General features: G+C 39.8%; 1 protein-coding gene across 1 annotated transcript in view; it reads left to right on the forward strand.

Annotated features, from left to right (window-relative positions):
* The window catches only part of snx14 (sorting nexin 14), a 217068-nt gene that overhangs the window by 119352 nt on the left and 83943 nt on the right, over positions 1-13773 (forward strand). The window contains exons 18-19 of the mRNA XM_060830993.1: positions 3404-3587; positions 10343-10426. Of these exons, the coding sequence (XP_060686976.1) occupies positions 3404-3587; positions 10343-10426 (268 nt within the window). The remainder of the gene's footprint in view (positions 1-3403; positions 3588-10342; positions 10427-13773) is intronic.

A 13773-nucleotide genomic window follows, 5' to 3' on the forward strand; every position in this document is an offset into this window, starting at 1 on the left:
CAATTCCCACCTTGGGCGACTGTGTGGAGTTTGCATATTTTCCCAGTGTCTGCGGGGGTTTCCTCCAGGTGCTCCAGTTTCCTCCCACAATCCAGAGATATGCAGGTTAGGTGAATTGGCCATGCTAAATGTTAGGTGCATTAGTCAGGGGTAAATATAGGATAGGGGAATGGGTCTGAGTGGGTTACTCTTCAGAGGGTTGGTGTGGACTTGTTGATCTGAAGGGCCTGTTTCTATACTGTAGGGAATCTATTCTCTAATTTTTCCTTACTAATTTGTCCACCATCCTTGGTAGATGTCAAGATTGCAGCCTTTGTGACAATGTAGAAGAGATGCTCAAGATGATTTGGGGTTGTTCTTGTTAAATCAAAGAATGCAAAGAGGAAATTTGGAGGTGTTTGCAGTTATGAATGATTTATACACAGTTTAAAAAAAATACAATTTTCAGTGGCAGCAGAGCCAATGACCAGAGGGGACACATTCAGTGATAAAGGGAAAAGAACAAGAGGAAACATGAAATGTTTTTTTGTGCATCAGGTTGTAGTCTTGAATGCAGTACTTGAAATGGAGTTAGCGATAGATTAACTAACTTTCAGAAATAAATAGCTTCAATATTGAAAGGAAAGACATGAAGACTTGGAGAAGTGAGTGGTCATATCTTGGGGACAGTTCATATCACAGTGAAGGAAGTGTAGGATGTATTAGAATGTGGATAAATCTCTTGGTCCAGACCAGATATATCCAAGAACACCGCAAGAGGCTAGAGAAGAAATTGCAGGGGCCCGGGCTGATAAATTTGCATTATCGTTTGACATGCATGAGGTCCTGGAAGACTGAAGGGAAGAATGTTGTGACCTAGTTCAATAAGGGCTGCAAACAAAATCCTGAGAACAATAGACCAGTTAGCCTACAGTTGTAGTAGGTAGGTTACTTGAGAAGATTCTGAGAGACAAGATATACGTGCATTTGGAAATATAGGGTTTGATTAGATGTAGTCAGCATGGCCTTGTGCATGAGAGACCATGCCTGTCAAATTTGTTTGTGTTCTTTGATGAAGTGATTAAGAAGGTTGCCTGAGTGCAGGGCAGTAGATGTAATTGATATGGATTTCAGTAAGGCCTTTGATAAGGTTCAACATGCTAGACTACTCTTGAAGAGTAAAGGAGGAGAAAGTGAGGACTGCAGATAATGGAGTTCAGAGCTGAAAATGTGTTGCTGGAAAAACGCAGCAGGTCAGGCAGCATCCAAGGAGCAGGAGAATCGACGTTTCGAGCATGAGCCCTTCATCAGGAATCCTCATTCCTGAAGAAGGGCTCATACCCGAAACATCGATTCTCCTGTTCCTGGGATGCTGCCTGACTGCTGCGCTTTTCCAGCAATAAATTTTCTGCTCTTGAAGATTAGATTGCATAAAATCCAGGGTTAGCTAGCAAATTGGATGCACAATTAACTTAATGGTAGGAAACGGAGGGTAATAGTGCATGGATGCTTGTCGAACTGGAGGCCTATGAGTAGTGGACTGCCTTGGGTCAGTGCTGGGCCCATTTCTGTTTGTTATCTTATATCAATGATTTGGATAAAAATGTACAAGATATGATTAGTAAGTTTGTAGATGATGATACTAAAATAGGCGGTATCATGGACAGTGAGGAAGGTTATCAGAAATTGCAGCAGGACATTGATCAGCTGGGGAAGTGGGCCAAGAAATGGCAAATGGAGTTTAATTCAAATAAGTGTGAGTTCTTGCATTTTGGAAAGTCAAGTCAGGGTAGGAGTTTCATGGTGAAGGAGTATAGTGGATCAGAGGGACTTTGGAGTCAGGTGCACAGTTCTCTGAAAGTGGATTCACAGGTGGACAGGGCAGTGAAGAAGGCTTTTGGCACACTGTCCCTCATCAGTCAGGGCATTGAGCATAGAAGTTTGGAAGTTATGTTGCTGTTTTGTGAGACGTTGGTGAGGCTGCACTTGGTGAATTGTGTTCAGTTTTGGTCACCTTGCTATAGGAAGGATGTTATTAAACTCTTTTAAAAAAAAATGCAGAAGACATTTACAAGGATGTTGCCCAGGACTCAAGGGTCTGAGTTATAGGAAGAGGTTGGACAATCTAGGACTTATTTTTTTTGACCATAGGAGCCTAAGGGGGATCTTATAGAAGTGCATAAGATCGTGAGAAGTATGGATAGGGTGAATGCACTCAGTCTTTTTCCCAGAATAGTTTAAGGTTAGGAAGGAAAGAATAAAAGGGAACTTGAGGGGCAACTTTTTTTTTACACAGGGTGGTATGCATTTGGAATGAGCTGCCAACGGAAGTGTTTGAGGTGGGTACTTCAATAGCATTTCAGAGGAATTTGGACAAAGACATGGATAGGAAAGGATTAGAAGGATGTGGGCCAAGTGCAAGGAAATGGGGTTAGCATTGATGGTCATTTTGATTGGCAAGTGCCAGTTTGGGCCAAAGTGCTTGTCTCTATGCTGTAGGATTGTATGACTAAATGTGGGCACTGGGGAAAGATAAGGAGGATGAATTAATTATATAGTTCCATCAAACAACAGGCATGTGCATAATCATCCAAATAACATCGTGCTGCATCATTCCATGATTTTGACACAGGTTAAATGCTTTCCATTCATTCTCAATTTTTTAGTATTTTCAAATGGTATAAAGCTGCAAAGTTTGGTGATCCCTCTATATTTCAACAAATCGTCAACAGTCAACTTTGGCAGACTCTGTAATGCTCATTCCAGTTTGGCATTGTTTGCGTAGAATTCTGTACAGTTTAACTTGTGATAGTTACAGCTTTGTCAAAACTTGCTGTTTATGGTTAAGCAAGTAATCTAATTGTGCCATTGGGATCTGTAATCAGTGCATGTCTTTGTACTTTATTTTCTTTTGCAATTTTTGTTTCCTAAAGATGTTGATCCTGTAAGAGTATGGTTCCAAGGGCACCACCAGTCACTTTCCCTCATTTGCCACTTTGCTTTGATGCACCCATGCAAACGTATTTGACTTGAAATTCAGCAGTGGAAGGCTTCACACTTAGAACGTGACCATTATGTTATTGAACACTTGCAGCAAAAGTATCTTGTGTAGCAATGGATATAACTGTTTCCTCTTTCTTCTCCCAGCTTTCAGTCTAGAATATAGGTCACTTCTTGTTTAGAAAATACAATTAGACAACATGCAGTCTTTAGCTATTTGATTGGTGGGGCAGCACTTATATGTTCCAAAAGAGAATTTTATTTGCCCATCTATCTATTTTCTTTTTTTCCTGTCCTTTGCATTTTAGTTTTCCAAAATGTTGCACACATAAGATGAACCTGCTGTTCAGTAATGGCTGGTCATCCTAGCGTTGAACACTCATTTTTTGTGAAAAATGGCATTTTATGTTAACACTTATTACAGGTTGAAGAAGCAACAGTTGTGTCTGAGGATGATTTAATTGAAGAATTGGCAATCACTCCCAATGCTCATCGTAACCTTTCTGCTTGGAAAATAAGCATTCCATATCTGGACTTCTACTTTGACAGTAAAAAGGAGAAAGTCCCAGTCTTCTGTATTGAAGTAATTCGAAATGAAGAAGGGTCAGGTAAGCTTTGTGTATTTAATTTCTTCATCCTTGCCCCATCCCCTTTCTAAGTATTTCTGTGATGTAATTGTATTGGTTCCAGAGCCCATGTATACCCCAACTATCCTATCTGATCACCCACATAATGAATTTTATACTTGATGTAAAATCAGTACATTTGACCCAAACATTTTGTTGCATTTTTATTAACAAAGGGCATGAAGTTTGGATCATTTCTCTCTTGCTCTCCTACCACATCTCTCATTTGATTTCCAATCTGCACTGCTGACCTCTGCTGAGGTGGTGTGAAGGAGCTGCAGTAAGTTAGGGAAGTAAAGACTGCCATGTTTCTACTTCGGTAATGAGAGGTAAAAACTGTTCAATATGTAGGAGGTGCAACAAATTTGATTAATAGGGAAAGTGTGCACTTTCTTCATTTAACCAAAGGCAGCTTTGATATGCCGAGGAGCTTGTATGCATTGTTCATGCTGCTGATGTTATTGAAGTCTACGCATGGCTTTCCACAGAATGAAAAGGCCCAATATATCTTCAGCAAACTGGAGTTCTGGGGATTTCAGTACAACTAAGTATGTCATTTCTTAGCAGATGTGAGGCAACATGATGGGAATTAAATCCTGGCTTAGTTAAAGATCCAACCATGCATGATTAACCAATGTCTGTGATCCATATGGACAAATTTAAGCCTTGTTGTCACAAGTAGGAGTACTGGGGTACAGGAGTAACAAGAAGATGGATTACTGGGCTAATGGTAGGCTACTTGGTAGTGTGGATGAGCAGAGGGATCTTGGTGTCCATGTACACAGATCTCTGAAAGTTGCCACCCAGGTAAATAGTGCTGTGAGGAAGGCATATGGTGTACTGGGCTTTATTGGTAGAGGAATTGAGTTCCGGAGTCCTGAGGTCATGTTGCAACTGTATAAGACTCTGGTGTGGCCTCACCTGGAGTATTGTGTGCAGTTTTGGTCGCCATACTATAGGAAGGATGTGGAGGCATTGGAACGAGTGCAGAGGAGGTTTACCAGGATGTTGCCTGGAATGGTAGGAAAATCTTATGAGGAAAGGCTGAGGCACTTAGGGCTGTTCTCATTGGAGAAGAGAAGGTTTAGGGGAGATTTGATAGAGGTGTATAAGATGATTAGGGGTTTAGATAGGGTCGACACTGAGAACCTTTTACCGCTAATGGAGTCAGGTGTTACTAGGGGACACAGCTTTAAATTAAGGGGTGGTAGGTATAGGACAGATGTTAGGGGTAGATTCTTTACACAGCGGGTTGTGAGTTCATGGAATGCCCTGCCAGTAGCAGTGGTGAATTCTCCTTCTTTATGGTCATTTAAGCGGGCATTGGATAGGCATTTGGAAGTTATTGGGCTAGTGTAGGTTAGGTAGGATTCGGTCGGCGCAACATCGAGGGCCGAAGGGCCTGTACTGCGCTGTATCTTTCTATGTTCTATGTTCTAAGTCAAGGTAACTCAATCCAAAAATGGAAGTTCTTGCCTTTTCTGGCTGTGCTTAATTAAAGAAAATTTGTTATTGAAACTAAGAAAAAAGACTGCATTACTTAACCCTAGTTGGAATAAGATATTAAATAGAAATAGCTTTTAATGCTATGTGAATCTCCGTATTGAGATAGGGAGATTGGCGTGCATACATATTTAGGATAGCACGGGGAAAGTTAGGCCAGGAGGCAAATTATGAAAATATTTAGAGAATGAATTCTGTAGACTCGATGCATAGCAATGGGAGAAAGAAGTGAACCATTGTTTGACAAATAGAGTTGATGGATCTTGGCTTCCTGTCATGTCCTATTGAAATGTTTTGAAATTGTGTTCTTAAGCTGTTGTTGGCTCAGTGCTATTGAATTGCTATATTGGAATGATGGCTGTTACTTCTGATGGGATTTTATTTGTTCTTGGCATGTGAGAGAATCTCAACGCTTGGATAGAAGGTAAGCATGAGATATGAATGCTGCTACCACTGTAGGATGCATTGGGACAGACCATTTACTGAGGTTTAAGTTGGTAACCCATCGAATAGCTTTCCATTTCTCACCTATCTGGTTCATATTGATTGCTGGATTATTGGGGAAACTTGTATTTCATGTTTTGAGTTGCCCACAGATCTTGTGAAGAATGGGGCATATCATATTCTGCTCTTAATTTCAAGGAGATCACCTCATTTCTTAAAGAATGTTATTCTATATATAGAATAACCCATATGTGATGTAAATTGCAAAACCATTTTTATTTATGAAGTTCCATTTCTTTTCAAATGGCTTGCATCAAAATTGAATATTAGTCAAGTCCTTATGAGTGGAACTTGGCAGATCTTGTTCTCATGAGTAGGTGAGGGTTCTTAATTGCACCATCAGTCTGCAAACAAAGCTATTCATTGTGCAGGAAGCTGAACTAACCCAAGCCTAAGGTTTATAAGGTTTTGTATTTAAGTAAAATGGAAAAACGCATGGAATCAGGTGACCTGCTCTGAATTTGCCTGATGACGAAGTTGATAAACTTCATTGCTATGGTGACAAAGAAAGCCAAGCCAAGAGACTTGCTAAGAAGGTTCAAGCTATTCATTTTTGCCAACAATGGCAACAGTATCGTACTGACGCTGAATTGACTCAGTTACCAAGTTACCATGGAGGTATTATAAATTCAGGTTTTACAAATAAACAGTTTAATGTATAACTATTTAATTCCAAGGTAGAATAGAGTTGGAGATCAAAAGGGTAGCTAAGTGGCGTTTCTATGTGGATGCAAGGTCCATGTGATTTAGATTCCTTGTCATTTGTACCAAAATATATCATCATGGCAGAGATAATAAAAGGTACTATTCTAACCAGTGTGCAGGACCAGAGCAGCTTGTGTGTATATGTACATGTATTAAAGGTGGCAGGATAGGTAGCAAGAAGTGCTAATAAAGCATACAATATTCTAGGCTTCATTGGCTGGGGCGTAGAATCTGAAAGCAGGGAAGCTCATGCTGAGTTTGTGTAGAACACTGGTTATACTGTATACTGGTATATTTTGTACAGATCTAAAGAGGCAAATGCATTGGAGAGAATTCAGTAAAGGTTTATAAGAATGATTCCAAGAATGAGAAACTTTAGTTGAGAAGATTGGAGACTGTTTTCCTTGAAGAGGAGGAGGTCATGACAAGATCTGACTGAAGTTTTCAAAATCGTGAGAGGTCTGGATAGAGTAATAGGTGGAGAGAAGCTGTTCCTGCTCCTAAAAGGCTAGAGAACCAGAGGGCAAAGATTTAGTGTTTAGCCAACAAAGCAAATGTGAAGTAAGAAAAGTCTTTTTATGCAGTGAATTGTCCAGAATGCATTTCCTGGAAGTGTGGTGGAGGCAGGTTCAATTAGACATTCAGGAAGGTTTTAGACTTTTAAATAGAAATGATCATGTTGTACAAGGTTAGGGGAAAAAGCAGGAGACTGCCAGCAAATCACAGTGCTTAGAGCTGGTGCAGACATATGCACCAAATGGTCATCTCTTGCATAGTAACAATTCTCTGAAGCCAGCCTGTATGGATGAGAGAGAGAGCAGAGAAGCAGATAAAATGCTGACTGCATTGTTCATGCAGAATGTGGGTGGAAGTTCATGCTCAGATTGGAGATCCTAAAATTAATGAGAATCTGAACAAAGCTGTAAGCCTTGCTAGACTTTATCCTGAGGGAAGAATGTACAGGGTAGTCTTCACAATGAAAATTGCTCCTGGATTAGAAACTACCCAGACCGGGAAAGGAAACAGGCTATTGGCAGCAAAGAATATTTTTGGACTAGGTCTGGAAAAATAAAATAGTCACAAGAGACAAAGTAGACATTAAAGTATCAGAGGTATCAGAAAACGTGGACTTGAAACGAATGCCATTTACAAATTTGTTCATGTTTTATATGTTTTCTGACTCGAAACATGGAAATGCTGCCAAGATTCTGGTCACTTGTCTTACTGAAGGGGCTATGATTACCTGGTATAATTCTCTGACCTCTGTCAAATTCAACAGTGAAATACTTGAAATATGCTATGTTAAAACTAATTTTAAATGATACATTCTAAATTCTAAGCAATTAGGATACACTTCCCTGTTGTGTATTATTTTAAGATGGTTTGTCTTAACACAGTTTAACCTTATGTTAGTTGGACCTCCATCCAATTAAAGTAGTTGTTCCATATTATTATTCACTATGAGGTATAATCTCAAATTGAGAAAACATTTGAAACCAGCATAAATATTGTTTTTATGGCGAGGAGAAAAATAGCATTTAATAATGACACCTTTCAAAAAATAGTACAGAAACAGGATTAAAACAGAGTTGCGACAGAGTTCCAACTTGTAGAACACAAAACATTACAGCGCAGTACGGGTCCTTCAGCCCTCAATGTTGTGCCAACCTGTGGAACCAGTCTCAAGCCCATCTAATTTACACTATTCCATTTTCGTCCACATGTTTATCCAATGACCATTTAAACGCCTTTGAAGTTGGCAAGTCTACTACTATTGCAGGCAGGCAGGCAGTTCCATGCCCCTACTACTCTGAGTAAAGAGACTACTTCTGACATCTGTCCTATTTCTATCACTCTTCAATTTAAAGCTATGTCCCCTCGTGCTAGCCACCACTATCTGAGGAAAAAGGCTCTCACTATCCACCCAATCTAATCCTCTGATCATCTTACATGTCTCAATAAAGTCACCTCTTAACCATCTCTCTAACAAAAACAGCCTCAAGTCCCTCAGCCTTTCCTCCATAAGACCTTCCCTCCACACCATGCAATTTCTTAGTAAATCTCCTCTGCACCCTTTCCAAAGGTTCCACATTCTTCTTATAATGCGGTGACCAAAACTACACAATACTCCGTGTGGCTGCACCAGAGTTTTGTGCAGCTGCAACATGGCCTCATGGCTCAGAAACTCAATCCCTTTACCAATAAAAGCTAACACACTCTGCGCCTTCTTAACAACCCTATCAACTTGGGTGTCAACTTTCAGAGATCTATGAACACTCAGCTCATCTATAGTACCAAGAATCTTACCATTAGCCAAGTAATTTGTTTTCCTCTTACTCCTCCTAAAGCAAATCACCTCACACTTTTCCACATTAAACTCCACTTGCCACCTCTCAGCCCAGCTCTGCAGCTTATCTATGTCCCTCTGTAATCTGCAACATTCCTTTGGCACTATCCACAACTCCACCGACCTGGCTCATCTGAACATTTACCAACTCTACCTTCTATGCCCTCATCCAGGTCATTTATAAAAATGACAAACAGCCGTGGCCCCAAATCAGATCATTGCGGTACATCACTAGCAACTGAATTCCAGGATGAACATTTCCCAGCAACCACAACCCTCTATCATCTTACAGCTAGCCAATTTCTGATCCAAACTGCAAAATCACCCTTAATCCCATGCCTCAGTATTTTCTGCAATAGCCTACCTTGGTAAACCTTGTCAACGCCTTACTGAAATCCATATACGCCACATCAACTGCATTACCCTCATCCAGCTGTTGGTCACCTTCTCAAAGAACTCAATAAGGTTTGTAAGGCACCATTTACCCTTTACAAAACTGTATCAATCCCAAATCAAATTCTTCCTTTCTAGATGATTATAAATCGTATCTCTTTTATCCCTTTCCAACCAAAGTAAGGCTCTCTGGTCTATAATTACCAGAGTTGTCTTCACTCTCCTTCTTGAACAAGGGGACAACTTTTACTATCCTCTAGTCTTCTGGCACTATTCCTGTAGACAGTGACGACATAAAGATCAAACTCAAAGGCTCTGCAATCTACCCTAGCTTCCCAAAGAATCCAAGGAACCTATCTATTTTCACACTTCTCAGAATTCCTAACACTTCCCTGTAAACCTCAATCCCATCTAGTCCAATAGCTTGTCTCTTAGTATTCTTCTCTATAGCATTGTATTTTTCCAGTGTGAATACTGGCGAAAGATATTGTTGAAAATTACTTTGTTTAGGGTTCTATTGCTGGTGCAACCACCTTTTGCAAACCATACACAACCATAAAATATAAGTGCGGGAAAAATCCATACAGTTTTTATAATCTTTGATCACCTGTTTTTTCCTGGTGGTGATGATGCATACCGACCCTCCTTCACCCAGTACTGATAATTGATTCCCACTGCTGGGAAAGTCAGAACAAGGGAGTATAATCTTAAAATTGTCTCCCCTGTCTCCTTCTCCTTCCCCTTCCCCACCCTGACATTGCTACCAAATTCCTTAGTTCAGTTAACCTTGGACTGAAATGTTAACTGTTTTTCTTTTTTGCTCCCATTATAAAAATTAGTATTTAGTAACAAAATCCAAATTTTAACAAACAAGTTTAATCATTGTCAAAGCATAATGTTACTGATGTACTACTTTGAAAAAGTATGGGATGCTGACATCTGAGCTTTCATTTTTGCTATCATGTCTCCAACATTTCATTAAGCTGACATGATAGTTGCTAAAAACTGTAAATACCCTGCCATCTAATTGAGTTGAATCTGTATTGCTGGACAGACTTTCCTTTGTTTTTGTCATTTAGTGAGCATCGTTTGTTACGTCATGAATACTTTTTGTACTATCCTAATTTTTTCTTGATCTTCACCATTTTAACTGTACAACTGTAGCTATTCCTCATAGTGTGTTTAATCATAGCAACAATAATTATTTTAGTTATTACTTTACATGTAACTGATTTCCTTTAATGTTTCTACAGTATTTTCCAATTGATTCTGCTCTGCTTTTCAGAACGGCGTGAAAATGAAAACTGCTTTGTTTACCGAAGATACTTTGAATTTTATGTCCTTGAATCGAAGCTTACCGAGTTTCATGGTAAAGTAGTGAACAAATTATACTATGTCCAGTGAATCAGTTTAAGTCATGAATTTAAAACAAGAGTATTTACTTTTGAGTACAGGCCAATTTGTGACTGTGAAACTAGTTTCACGTTTACATCCATTTTTTGAGATGGTGAGATATGTATTTTGTTAAATGTGTGCAGGATTCATCTCGTCTTGAATTTACAGTCGAGTACTGCCACAGTGTTTTAACTCGTACATCTAGCAAAGAAACTGCGAGTCAACTCTTAATATAGGCAATCCTATTTATTTAACACAATTAATGCTATAATCATAAAATATATAGAAACTAACAATTCACACTATAAATCTAATCAACTATCTTGTGCTTTAACTTAACTCTGGATTATCAGATACCACCACACAGATTTTGGCCATGAACCACATAGTAGTGATTGTCTGGTCATCTTCTCCTGGTGTTCCCAGGGATGTCTTCTCTTCACAGTGGTTCGTCTCAAGTTACTGCTCCTGAGGATGTTGTTGTGGCAATTTGTATATTTAGTAGTTGTTCCGGTCCTTTTGGGAGAGATTGGACCCAACCAGGCATTGACATGTGGATGACAGGGTGGTCGTTGGATATCCATTCCTGGAGGTGTTAGGTGCACATAAGTCAGGTAGTCCTCTCTAACTAAGAGTGTGAGACACCCCAGTGACTGGCAAACAACTTGAGTTTCCAATTGTCCTGGGATGGCATTCAGGTTGATTCTATTTAATACAAATTTAAGTGCATATTGTATTGTCTTGAGTTGCTGGGTTAATTGCATACTCTCAGTCTGTGTAGCTGCAGTCTGTCTGGATTCTGCAGCATGTTTACAAGGTGACTGATTTGGTCTCCATTTCCCAGCATGCCTCATTTATTGTCCATTTTCATAAATCCATCATTTTGAGCTGCCCATCCAGCCACAGTCCCTCCTCTTGATCCTGAACACGAAGCGTGATGGATCACATGATCACAGATCAATTTCATGCAGTGACTACATTATCATTCAGGCTCAAGCAAAGCACAACATATACTTAAACAGCTAAACTCTTGCAGCTAGCATACTTGAAAATCATACCTAACTAAGATCAAGCAAACATCATCAAACTATATATAAATGGAATATCAAACTTCGGACTTAACTGCTAATCAAGCAACTATTGTAAATTAAAATTAGTAAAGGTATTGGAGAAACAAACCCATTCACAAAAAATTCATAACGAGAAACAGAAAAGTAAAACAAACGTTATAAAACTGGGGTGAACAGTGATCTAGTAAGGTTTGCTGAGTACAAATGAACCATTAGTGATAGATTAAAATAAATAGATACAAAAATAAATTCATAGCAAAAACAGGCATTATAAAACTGGGGAATAGTTCATCCAAACAATAGGATAGAACGTTCTTTACAAATGACATGTTAATTAATATTTTCTCGTCTTACAAATATTTATCCTAGACTGGTGTTTCTTGTGTGTTGTTTCCGGTGCTGATGACTATCCTGATGAAACAGATATTGATTACATACTGTGTGGTCGTGATTGTCTTGGGCAGTGATCAAGGTTGTTTCTGCTGTTATCCTTGAGGAGAAAGTGAGGACTGCAGATGCTGGAGATCAGAGCTGAAAATATGTTGCTGGAAAAGCGCAGCAGGTCAGGCAGTATCTAAAGAGCAGGAGAATCGACGTTTCGGGCATGAGCCCTTCTTGCTCATTCCTGAAGAAGGGTTCTCCTGCTCTTTGGATGCTGCCTGACCTGCTGCACTTTTCCAGCAACGCATTTTCTGCTCTGCTGTTATCTTTGTCTAATATCTCAATAGTTTCAAACAAATGTAATGCATATGCTCTAACCCTCTCTTCCATTTTTTAAAAATGAATAGGAATGTGAACCCCAAGTCAGGTTTAGAGCGCTGGTAGGCTCCAACCTTGGTTCCTAGTGGTAGGGGTTCAGGATAGTTTTAAATGGGTTGACCATGGAGTGGTTCCAAAAGACTGAAATGAGGCGGTCATCATGACCAGTGAATTAAGTATAAAGACAAAGTGGTCATTGTGACTTATGGAGGAAATTGAAGACAAAGATGAAGGAAATGTGAAAGCGACAATGGTTGTGACCATTGGCAGAATAACTCCCATCAGCACGTATGATGTTGTCATGGGAGTTGTCCACTGGGACAACCAAGAAGCATGAAATGAGTGAAACATTTGTACCTCGCCTTGGGTGACTGTCAGGAGCTGTTTCATCATCTGGATTCATGAATGAGTGCATTCATCAAATAAGCACCCACAAAGACTTATCGGTGTGTTGTGAATCCTCACTCTCTGGGGGGTATGGCAATATTGTATCCTCCTGGTTTCCATGTCCATGTCCTGTCATTCCTTCTCACAGTGATACCCTGAATGTTGGATCATACTCTTTAATGGTCTGGGTCAGTCTGTTTTTCCCTTTTAGTATTATCATGCGTTCATGTTGTGGGTACACTGTCTGGGATTTGAGTTATAATGAGTTGGGTTTTTCAGTTTCCCTGTCTGCCAGGGGGTTATTGCGGAGTTCCGCCATGTATTGAATGATTGAAATATGTTGTATGTCCATGCTATCAGTTACTAGCAAGTTGTTCCAATTTGTTGGAGGGTCATCCATTAAATCAATTAGACCATCTGGGGCTTTCTTAGGCATTGAAGCTGCAGTCGGTGGTTGTGATGGAAAAGTATGGTTTTCCTCCGGGATGAGGTCTGTCTTGAAGATGCGTGGGGGGGTATCCTTGGTCTGGTTATTTGCTCTAAGGCAGTATCATCCACCATACATATAGTAAGGTGGTGAGAGTGGCTGTGTTGTGTGCCATAGTCTTTTAATTGGTTTATATTGGTACCAACCAGTCTTTAGCTTGTAGAACCTTGTATATTGAGGGGCTTGCCTTATCCACCAGGGTGTGTAGACCTGAATATTAAGGGGAGAGAAAGGAACTAGGGTGGTTTATCTGGAGCATCATCTGTCCTGTTGGTATTTGAAAGGATTAACTTTACTGTCAAAGTAAGCTTTGCACATTTTCCTTTTTACCCTAACCTAACAGCTGCTGCTAACTGAATATTTTCATGGGTGAGGGCAAGTTCTGTAAAGTCGAGACTGAACAAATAATCAACTCCATTTCATTGGGTGGCTGGTTATCAGGGTTTGGGAGTATACTTTTGGTTTGGAAGATGCTGTTGGGTACTATCATGAGGACAAACAGGAGTACTGTGCCCCAGGTTTATTGTTCTGCTGCACCAGTTTCCTAATCATCTCTTTTCGAGTGCAGTTCATCCTTCCCACAATCCCACTAGATTGGGGGTGGTATGCAAAGTGGAA

Source organism: Hemiscyllium ocellatum, chromosome 10 (assembly GCF_020745735.1).
Source record: "Hemiscyllium ocellatum isolate sHemOce1 chromosome 10, sHemOce1.pat.X.cur, whole genome shotgun sequence".
NCBI lineage: Eukaryota > Metazoa > Chordata > Chondrichthyes > Orectolobiformes > Hemiscylliidae > Hemiscyllium > Hemiscyllium ocellatum.